A 9,261-nucleotide genomic window follows, 5' to 3' on the forward strand; every position below is an offset into this window, starting at 1 on the left:
GCAGGAAGGAGCGCGATCGCCGCACAAACGTTTCAAACAACTTTATCTCCACTATTAAATAAATCACTCTGCAAATAAATTACGTAATCTTGAAATTCTATTTCGAAGCAATTCGCATGTGCGACTAAACGGCGATCCTCGGTCCGGACCGACCGATGCCAGTAACAACGTTACTCTACAAGCCTTTCGTCAACTCGAGAATAATCTTGGACTATGGAATAAACTTTTATAGGTAGTCACAGACAGGATACATATTTCCAACTGTTTTTTTTCTTTTTTTTTTTTTTTTTTTTTTAAATACATGTAAATGCGACCTATTGTAAATGCATGTATTACGAAAACTTATGTTTCATCACCTTGTCCATATCTGCAAATACGTCAAATAAAGCAAAGATATACGCGGTATTCCTTTTTTCGCTAACGTTAATAAAGAATTCGTCATTTGTTTACTTAATTATCATCGAACCGAATTTTTTTCCCTTGGAAACCCTGTTTCATAACTTCTTGTTGTTTCTTCCTTGCTGCCCACGACGGATGTAAATTTTCATTTTCCAAAGGTTTTGCGCTCTTGATATTTCTCTGTGCAACGCCCGTCTTCTTAACCGATGTAATCATTTTATTTTGTTTCCAAGGTACATTGCCAGCCTCTCTTTCCGTTATCCTATTCCTATCGTTGCAAGTATCCTCGTTATCTATTTTTCCTACTTTTGTATTTCTTCTATCCTTGTTTACTTTGTTCCTATGAAATTTATCTCTTTCATTTCTTATTTGTAACGCCTCAAATGTATCATCACCGATGTTTGTGTATCTTTGTTGCGAAAACGTTTCAACCTTTGGACACGATACGATCTCGTTTGAATTTAGAAAAAAGTCGTCCGTGTTTTCTCTAATTTCCAACGACTCGTCAGACATCTCTTGTTTCTTATTCGCTTCGCACCTGTCGTTTGTTGCCTGTGCGTTAGTTTCCAGCAAAAGTTCTGCAAACCTTTTAACAGCAGCTTCGTTACTTATAACTTTGATAGCAGACTTTGACCCTTCGTGGTTTCTCGCACGTTTCGTATTCCTATTCACCTCTTGTTCGCATTTATTTTTCTTGGCTTTATGCACTGACATTTCTTTCGACTGGTGTTTGCAATTCCCATCGGTTTCAATATTTTCTTCTACAGTTATATAGCGAGAATGATCTATGGAGGTTACGTTAGCTTGCTGTACTTTGTTTGTATTCTTTACGACGCGTTTGTCGTTTCCATCCTGGATCTCGTCTAGGGGATTCTTTCCTTTCTTTCTTATCGATGGTTTCTTTTTTTTCAAACAAACGTGTTCTCTATAGTTTGGAAACTTGTGCTTGAATTCGACTAATTTCTCTTTTAAAGATTTGTAACGAGCAACTTTGATCATAGCCCTAGTTTCATCGTCGGTATTCAGATTCTGCAGTACGTCTTGGAGATGTTCTAGGTTAAGGATTCCAAATTTTGATATTTCATCGTCTTTGATTTGTTTTAACGCAAAAACCTCCCTGAAATACTTGTCTGCTTTATTCTTGTTTTTTTCCAATTGCTTCTCGTTACCATGCTTACTACGTAATCGTTTAGCTTCTCTGATCAATTTATTTATCATGCAGATGCGAGCCTGACGAACGTACTGCCTCAACGAAACAATCTAAAAAATTAACAACGTAACAAATTTATACTAATTCGAGCAAACAAAAGAAATATTTAAAAAGCATCGATCATAGTTGGAAACCTCAAAAGTTTGCCTACTTATTTACTATTCAACAAAACATACCTCGTTATTTATCTCGGTACGGGGTGTTGCCAAAGTCATGTTATCGACGAAATTGTGCTGATATTTCAAAACAAAGCAAATAAAAAACAGTCAGAACTTGTCGATTTTACGTATGCAATGCAACGCAACACGCAACAACGCAATCGTTTTTACGTAATATTATCGTCACCTCGGCCTCGGCTCGCCACAAGGTGACAACAACGACACTGAAAGAACGCGTGCTGATGCTAATGCTGATGTATATATAAATGTAAACGAACCAAATCGATTCCTTAAATAATTACTCGAGCTGTGGAAAAATCATTATCGAAACGAGAGAATGGATTAGAATAGTAGATTCGTTGATTCATGTTTCAATTTTCAATTGAAATTTTTTTTCTAGACAAATTACAAATGGCTACTCATGTGCATAGATACAGAGGACAGAAGAGGTCAGGCACAGGGCACAGGACAGGGGATACGATATACGAATACGAACGGAACGGAACGGAACGCAACGCAACCAAACGCAACGCAGCAGCACCAAGCAGCACGGTTGCACGACGGTACAATATTAAGCGCCCTCGAGTGACGGTACAGTGTACCATACTGACGTTTTGTTAACTCGTAGAAACGTCAGTTCGTTTATTGTTATTTAATGCATGCTCGTGTAAAGAACGTCGTCGTTTAACATTGTTCGTAAAAGTTAACGTTAACGCGAACGTATGGAAATTATTTCGGCCTGTGGACGGAGCGAGTGAATCGACTGAGCAACCGTGACGTTTCGATTACTGGAAGGAGAATCGGCCATTAGTGGGAAAGTCTACATCGTTTCTCTGACCGTGACTGACTGCACATATATATGTGTATATGCACGTGTATATTCGCCACGTATGTAGGTATGTGCATACGCAATCGCGTTGTACGATTCTCCAGCAATTTCGTGATTTTTAGATATTCCAATTTCATTGATATGGAGGTAAATTGCGCGCAGCTTGAGCATCGATTGTTTTCAAGCAAACGTTAAGAAAAGCAAAGGCAACATTTTCAGAGGGAAATCGTCGAATGACCTTGCTTGTATCATGGTCAACAGATTGTTGGACCTTCTAACGCGATGTGTCAGACGGTCGTGTCTTTAAATTAATGTTTTTCTCATCCATTCGCGGTAAACAATTTCTACAAAATTTTGTTCATTGGCGGATTTTTTACACGTCTTACGATAAAACCGAGTAAATTATGAATGATAACGATAACAAACTCTTAATGCGCTAGCGTCCGTTTAGAAGGTTAGTATTTTCGACACTTGAGTGTTTTCGTCTAACCTCGAGCTTCTTCAATGTTTATTTTTGTATTGATGTTGCGCTCGTGTCCATATTTTGGTTTCCTGATGCGTATATCGTACCTCGTACCTCTGTTCTTTCTATAATCATCAAGTGACAGAGTTACAACTACCGCGATACTCTGTTTTTTTTTTTCTTTTTCTTCTTCATATTCTTTGATACTCCATTCCCGTTATTTCTTACTGCTCGATCAAAGGAATATATCCAATTTCTATATTACTTAAATCTCGCATCAACACAAAATTTTACTACAATTTTATCAATAATTCATGATCATCAGTTCTGATATATTCCTTACAATGTATGTTTTATGTACTATTCTTATAGACAACACCACTTTTTTTCATATATTATATTAATTACCCTGTTTTCTTTTATAATTGTAGGTGTTAAATAAAACAATTTTATCAATTATCGTATTATTTTGATACCGTACTGGAACAATTTAAGGATCAAAGATGAGTTGCGTTCGTTGTTGTTTAATTAGCGCTGGTCGCATAGCATCCTCCAATCATGTAGCGAATCATGGTAAGTTTAAGATAACATTTAACTTTTCGTTTAATTAAAATGTATTTTGAAGCAAAGAAATCTAACTATATATATTGTTTCCGTTAGTTCACAAAATTGTGAGAGTAGCAGTGATCAGATCCTTGACGATCGGTAGTACTTTAGGAAAAGCACCTACCGAAACTACGCCGCCTGGCAAGGACAGTAGCAGCGGAGTCTCCTCTATCGGTAGCGGCGGAGGAAAGAAAAGCACTCTTACCTGTCCAAAGTGTGGAGACCCTTGTACACACGTAGAAACCTTTGTGTGTAAGTACAATATCCGCGTAAGTTCTTTCGTAAAGTACTCGTAGAAATGCTCCGGAATCATTAGGGATACAAAAGTGTTTGATTTTTGTTAGCATCAACGAGATTTGTAAAATGCGAAAAATGCCACCATTTTTTCGTCGTTCTGTCAGAGATAGATTCAAAGAGAAGTCTCAACGAAGCGTTGAGACCCGACGACACGAAACAAGGTTTCTATAGAAAACCACCACCTCCGCCAAAGAAGGTAATGATTTTTCAGTGTGCATTCCTTTGAACGTGCTTTAAACTTGTCGCTTACAGATATTTGAATACCTAAACAAACACGTTGTGGGACAAGAGTATGCTAAAAAAGTTTTGAGCGTTGCTGTTTATAATCACTATAAACGGATCTACAATAACTTACCAGTGCAGAATTCAACGCAAGGATCTACTAATTCAGCCGGTACACAAGATCTGAATCATCCCTTCATTCACAGAGGTCTTAAACCACGTAAATAACAGTTTCCCCATTTTACACGCAATCACATAGGAAAATAAAATATAACGTTCTACTCACAGTTCTTAATATGAAATAATACGTCAACTATAACTAGGTTTAAGAACGGTTTTCACCAGAACTATGGATATTTAAATTCTTTCTATATCCATGAATTTCGGCTAAATACACAATTTTTTATTCTAGATTTGTTACATATATCGACAATCGGAAATTCACTCGGGGTTGGATTTCAACAGTTTCCTAGTGGAAACGAACAAAAAACGGCTGGTAATCAATCTGTTCCTGGATCTGATATTCTGGATAGTAAACAACATCAATTGAAATTAGAGAAAAGTAACATTTTGTTACTCGGTCCAACCGGTAGCGGGAAAACGTTGCTAGCGCAGACGATAGCCCAATGCTTAGACGTGCCATTTGCGATCTGCGACTGCACGACACTGACGCAAGCAGGTTACGTTGGCGAAGATATAGAAAGCGTGATCGCGAAACTTTTGCAAGATGCCAACTACGTAGTGGATAGAGCACAAATGGGTATCGTATTCTTAGACGAAGTTGATAAAATCGGCGCCGTACCTGGTATACATCAATTGAGAGACGTTGGCGGAGAAGGTGTTCAGCAAGGGATGTTAAAAATGTTGGAGGGTACGATTGTCAACGTACCCGAAAGAAATAGTTCGCGAAAGTTACGCGGAGATACCTTGCAAGTTGACACTACAAATATTTTATTTGTTGCTTCCGGTGCTTATAACGGATTAGATAGGTTGATCTCGCGACGAAAAACTGAAAAGTATCTTGGTTTCGGCGCGATACCATCTTCCGAGAATCCGGGAAGAAGAGCTGCGAGTTTAGCAGATGTCGCAAATATGTCACCTTCTACCGAAAAGGATAACAAAGAGAAAGATTTTTTGCTACAGCAAGTCGAAGCAAGAGACTTGATTGATTTCGGTATGATTCCCGAATTTGTCGGTAGATTTCCTGTTCTCGTACCATTTCACACTCTCGACAGGGATATGCTGGTCCGAATTTTGACCGAACCTCAAAATGCTATGGTGCCGCAATATCAAATGTTGTTTTCAATGGACAAGGTATCGTCGTCCACGGGATAATAATTTATGTTTTATCTTGAAACTGTCGACAACATTTTTAATCTTATCGAGTTGGTTGGTTTCGTTTACAGGTAGAATTAACATTTACCGCGGAGGCTTTAAACGCGATAGCTGCATTAGCGATGGAAAAGAAAACGGGTGCGAGAGGACTTCGAGCGATTATGGAGTCGTTACTATTGGAACCCATGTTCGATGTGCCGGGTAGCGATGTAATGTCCGTCCACGTAACCGAAGGTTGCGTACGAGGACAAGAGAAACCACAATACGTGAAAAGAGGTGATGCTACCGAGGACGAGCTGCAGGCTCAACATATACATAATTAACAAATAATTTATACGAAAGACATGCCGCACATCTGATAACCTTTCCTCTTCAACCAGACACCTTAGGAAACTACATTCGCGGAAATATTTTGTGATAAAAACTGACATCAACGTAGACTAGGAGTAAACAAAATTTATGTCAAACTAGGTGTAATTTTTCAAATTATCTATCAAATCTTCTCCATAAAAATACGCGTAGGTACGTATGACGATCCGATCAAAGCACCGATACTTTTCCTATTTTACGAACAATTGAAAATCGCGCAACCAGACATCGTAATCGTAAACTTTCTCTTTCTTGTCCTTGCTTCTCACTTTTTACGCATAAAATTAATGAAAAATTTTCGTATGCTGTTCCTTAGGCTAGATGTATTTCAACTACAACGGGAACATAAGATTCATATTTTTGACCCTTATAAATACAACATTTATGCGTGCGTTCTGTACATTATAGCATTATACGTTATAATGCATAAAAACAACATTACTGATATTTGTACTCTAATTCTTACATAGCGTATAATGGGTAACATTAAAAAGTTTAAAATCACCAAGACAGCCTTAGTCCTAGACGCGTGTAATCATCCTAATATTTGAACGAAATTACTTGACAGTTGAAACCATCTTTTCATCTATCAAAAGTGACAAAACTTTGTAAAATAATTCAAATTTCAATGTTAAATTAGTATTTGAATTTAGGAGAAGTAATTTTTAGGAAAATACAAACTTTTATAAATGAAACGTTAGAATTTGAAAATGTAAGTACATATTGCGTTAATAGGTAAATCAAGAATATTTGTAACATATTGTACATATACATGATAGATTAGCAAAAACGACGAAATTAAAAGTTTAGAAACTACATATGCTTTGTAACGGTAACTTTAAACAGAAACACTCGTTAGCGATATATATATATAATTTATCCTGATTGTTGTTGTTGTTGTTATTATTATTATATATATATATGCGTAATGTATATATCATATTCATACGTGTTATCTGTGTGACAGGTATAAAAGAAAGGCTGTGTAATATACGATGCAAGATGAAAAAAGTAGTTATCAGAAATTATAAATCAAAACATTACCGATTACGTGAAGACCAAGTATCGTACGATACTAATTTGATCAAATCTGATATCGGCTTCGAACACCGATACATTTATCTTTTTATTAGCAATAAATCACAAGTAATACACAACAGATACATAGAGTACTTCTTGCATCTAGTATGTTTCAACAAACAAATATCTTTTATATTCGCGATTTTCGGTTTTAATATATTCATTTTATGCAATGTTTAAATTTGAAATTTTCTTTTTTCATTTTTCGTGAACAAGTATCAAGTTTGATTAATTAATAGCTCATCAAAGTGCACAACGAAACGAGAAATAAAATCACTGCCAATATCGAGTAGTCGATTCGGTGTTGCACATGTTACATATATGTATATAATCTTGGACTAATAACTGTACAAGCAGTGCACGCAAAAATTAAACGAACAGCAATGTCCAGATTGAACCAATTTGAAAATAAAGCACGTATGTTAGTCCCCTCTTACGTTGTACATCGAATCCCAATGTGCCGGTTTTCGAGCTGATTTTGGTTTCGGTCTTAATACCGTAGCTAATTCCGTAACGATCCATTTGATCACCCGTACTATTACTACATCTACAGCAAATTGCAAAAGAAGAGCACCAAACCCTTTATACAAACCAAGAGGGCCTTCGGTAGAAACGATCGTACCGTAACAATCCCTTGCACCGCTATATCCAGTTAGCAACGGCGTTACGCTACGACCAGTGTCCAAGTTGTCGATAATGGTACGCGTACCCTGAAGGTGAAGTCTGTAAATCACCGTTTCCCAAGGATAAAACAATACTTCTGCCACAAATGTAGAAATCAGAGTAGATTGTAGCTCTATATCTAGTATAACTTCCTCGGACAGCAACACTCTGCTATATGCACCCTTGACACATAACATACGAATGCCATTTAATCGACATATTTCAAAGTATTTACCTACTTACTTATTTAAAGATAAATTCTTTTTCATCTGTAACTCAACTCACTCGTGACTCTTGAGAATGTTTCTGCCTAATCTGCCTAATCTGCATAATGTGACTGGTAACTCGGGAAACAGCCAAAGTAAAAAGATATTTCGAAACTCCGTAAGCGATAGTTGGCGGTAGTAGCGAATATATAGGAATTAATCTACCCTTGTTGCTCACTTCGACTAAGCGAATCGCGCCATCTCGAAAGACATCTAGTATTCCAGGGCTTTCGGATGCAATTTCAGATTGTACCGTTTCAACTAACGACGCTGAGAAAAATGGTGTCGTCAGGCCTATGGACACACTATTACATTTTCTATTAATATTTTCTACGAATAAATGTAAAGCGTAAGAATTGTGCGTGTATCGATGTACTATTACCATTTCAGAAGAACGTGCTGACCAAATGCTTTTAACGAACTATTCCGTGTTATTTCCCTGCAATTAAATGCCTTGTTATTATCGATCCATAGTTTGAGTAACAATATATGTCGTGTACATATTTGAAATTTCGACATGTGCGAAATTTACAATCGACCCGTAATATATCTTATAACGATCACCTTACTTTGGCCACGGCGTTATTTTAGAAATGAAATCTTCGATAGCTAACATCATTCCTTTAACGAGTAAGACCGATCCAATTCCTTTCCAAAGAGTATTTATTCCTTGAGTCTGATGAAGACGCACAACTACAGGAACCAAAGTAATCGGTATTATGTGATACACATTCGATCCAGGATTTACCTGACATTGTCTTCTTAGAACAATGAAGGGGTGAACTAATAGAGTTTCCGTAATTAAACTTGCTAGACCACAACCTGCACCGATGTACCTTTTTACTGTTAGATCTACAAGATAAAAGTTGTTTGAAATAATCGCTCGTACAAGTTAAAGTTTCAGTGTTCTTTTACTACGTAAAAGGAAGGTTTTTAATGGGTTAGATGTTGCTCGATCGTAGACGTAGTTAGTCTATCGAGTAAAAGGCAATTAATTTCCATCCTTCCCGTTTTCGATGACAGAAACTTACCATCGGCAGGAGGGCTATCTTCGGCTAGGGGATGTAAAACGGGTACATCTAAAGGACGAATAACCTCTCGTCCGTGATATGAATACGAGTAATCACCATCAGTTTCCCAATACTTGTTGGTTTTTCCTCGATACACTCTTTCATAATTTTCCAAGCCAGCCATTATTAGATCGGTTGATTTTCAAAAATCGTAATTATGCATTGTGAATATCGAACCTTTTCCAACAATCTATTGCTCCTTTGATTTCAAATCATCATACAACCATGACAGTCGTACATAGCACATAGCATAGCGTATAGCATAGCGTGTAGCATACCACACACAAGCTCGCA

General features: G+C 37.1%; 3 protein-coding genes across 9 annotated transcripts; 1 reads left to right on the forward strand and 2 right to left on the reverse strand.

The window, feature by feature from the left end:
- Nucleotides 1-254: 254 nt before the first annotated feature.
- Nucleotides 255-2,299, reverse strand: LOC128885750 (serum response factor-binding protein 1-like). Its single transcript, XM_054139996.1, has 2 exons — nucleotides 1,786-2,299; nucleotides 255-1,659 (listed from the first exon to the last, which is right to left on the reverse strand). The coding sequence occupies exons 1-2, from the start codon at nucleotides 1,822-1,824 to the stop codon at nucleotides 451-453; spliced, it is 1,248 nt and encodes a 415-aa protein (XP_053995971.1). The 5' UTR covers nucleotides 1,825-2,299; the 3' UTR covers nucleotides 255-450.
- A 37-nt stretch (nucleotides 2,300-2,336) lies between these two features.
- Nucleotides 2,337-7,401, forward strand: LOC128885741 (ATP-dependent Clp protease ATP-binding subunit clpX-like, mitochondrial). Of its 7 annotated transcripts, none has more exons than XM_054139976.1 (8): nucleotides 2,365-2,663; nucleotides 2,719-3,050; nucleotides 3,491-3,632; nucleotides 3,720-3,917; nucleotides 4,010-4,158; nucleotides 4,215-4,404; nucleotides 4,597-5,498; nucleotides 5,591-7,401. In XM_054139976.1, exons 3-8 carry the CDS (start codon nucleotides 3,563-3,565, stop codon nucleotides 5,840-5,842), a joined length of 1,761 nt encoding a protein of 586 aa, XP_053995951.1. In that variant the 5' UTR covers nucleotides 2,365-2,663; nucleotides 2,719-3,050; nucleotides 3,491-3,562; the 3' UTR covers nucleotides 5,843-7,401. The 7 variants fall into 7 exon arrangements, with proteins under 7 accessions (XP_053995953.1, XP_053995951.1, XP_053995952.1 ...); XM_054139977.1 differs by having other exon boundaries at nucleotides 2,365-2,659; XM_054139978.1 differs by lacking the exons at nucleotides 2,365-2,663; nucleotides 2,719-3,050 and adding an exon at nucleotides 2,337-2,358.
- On the reverse strand, nucleotides 6,194-9,239 carry LOC128885754 (mitochondrial outer membrane protein SLC25A46-like). The gene is made up of 5 exons (XM_054140000.1): nucleotides 8,929-9,239; nucleotides 8,467-8,749; nucleotides 8,280-8,336; nucleotides 7,917-8,202; nucleotides 6,194-7,813 (listed from the first exon to the last, which is right to left on the reverse strand). Exons 1-5 carry the CDS (start codon nucleotides 9,089-9,091, stop codon nucleotides 7,391-7,393), a joined length of 1,212 nt encoding a protein of 403 aa, XP_053995975.1. The 5' UTR covers nucleotides 9,092-9,239; the 3' UTR covers nucleotides 6,194-7,390.
- Between the last annotated feature and the right edge of the window lie 22 nt (nucleotides 9,240-9,261).

The sequence above is a fragment of the Hylaeus anthracinus genome, unplaced genomic scaffold, assembly GCF_026225885.1.
Source record: "Hylaeus anthracinus isolate JK02 unplaced genomic scaffold, UHH_iyHylAnth1.0_haploid 11981, whole genome shotgun sequence".
In the NCBI taxonomy this organism is placed as follows: Eukaryota; Metazoa; Arthropoda; class Insecta; order Hymenoptera; family Colletidae; genus Hylaeus; species Hylaeus anthracinus.

Excerpts from the sequence above, each read along its gene's own strand:
- LOC128885750 (XM_054139996.1), bottom strand. The coding sequence starts at position 1,824 with ATGACTTTGGCAACACCCCGTACCGAGATAAATAACGAG. Across the intron at positions 1,660-1,785 it reads GTACCGAGATAAATAACGAG|ATTGTTTCGTTGAGGCAGTA; the intron begins GTATGTTTTGTT and ends TTAATTTTTTAG.
- LOC128885741 (XM_054139978.1), top strand. The coding sequence starts at position 3,563 with ATGAGTTGCGTTCGTTGTTGTTTAATTAGCGCTGGTCGCATAGCATCC. Across the intron at positions 3,918-4,009 it reads ACACGTAGAAACCTTTGTGT|CATCAACGAGATTTGTAAAA; the intron begins GTAAGTACAATA and ends GATTTTTGTTAG. Across the intron at positions 4,405-4,596 it reads TCACAGAGGTCTTAAACCAC|ATTTGTTACATATATCGACA; the intron begins GTAAATAACAGT and ends TTTTTATTCTAG.
- LOC128885754 (XM_054140000.1), bottom strand. The coding sequence starts at position 9,091 with ATGGCTGGCTTGGAAAATTATGAAAGAGTGTATCGAGGAAAAACCAAC. Across the intron at positions 8,337-8,466 it reads AAAATAACGCCGTGGCCAAA|GGAAATAACACGGAATAGTT; the intron begins GTAAGGTGATCG and ends ATTTAATTGCAG. Across the intron at positions 7,814-7,916 it reads AACATTCTCAAGAGTCACGA|GGTGCATATAGCAGAGTGTT; the intron begins GTGAGTTGAGTT and ends TTATGTGTCAAG.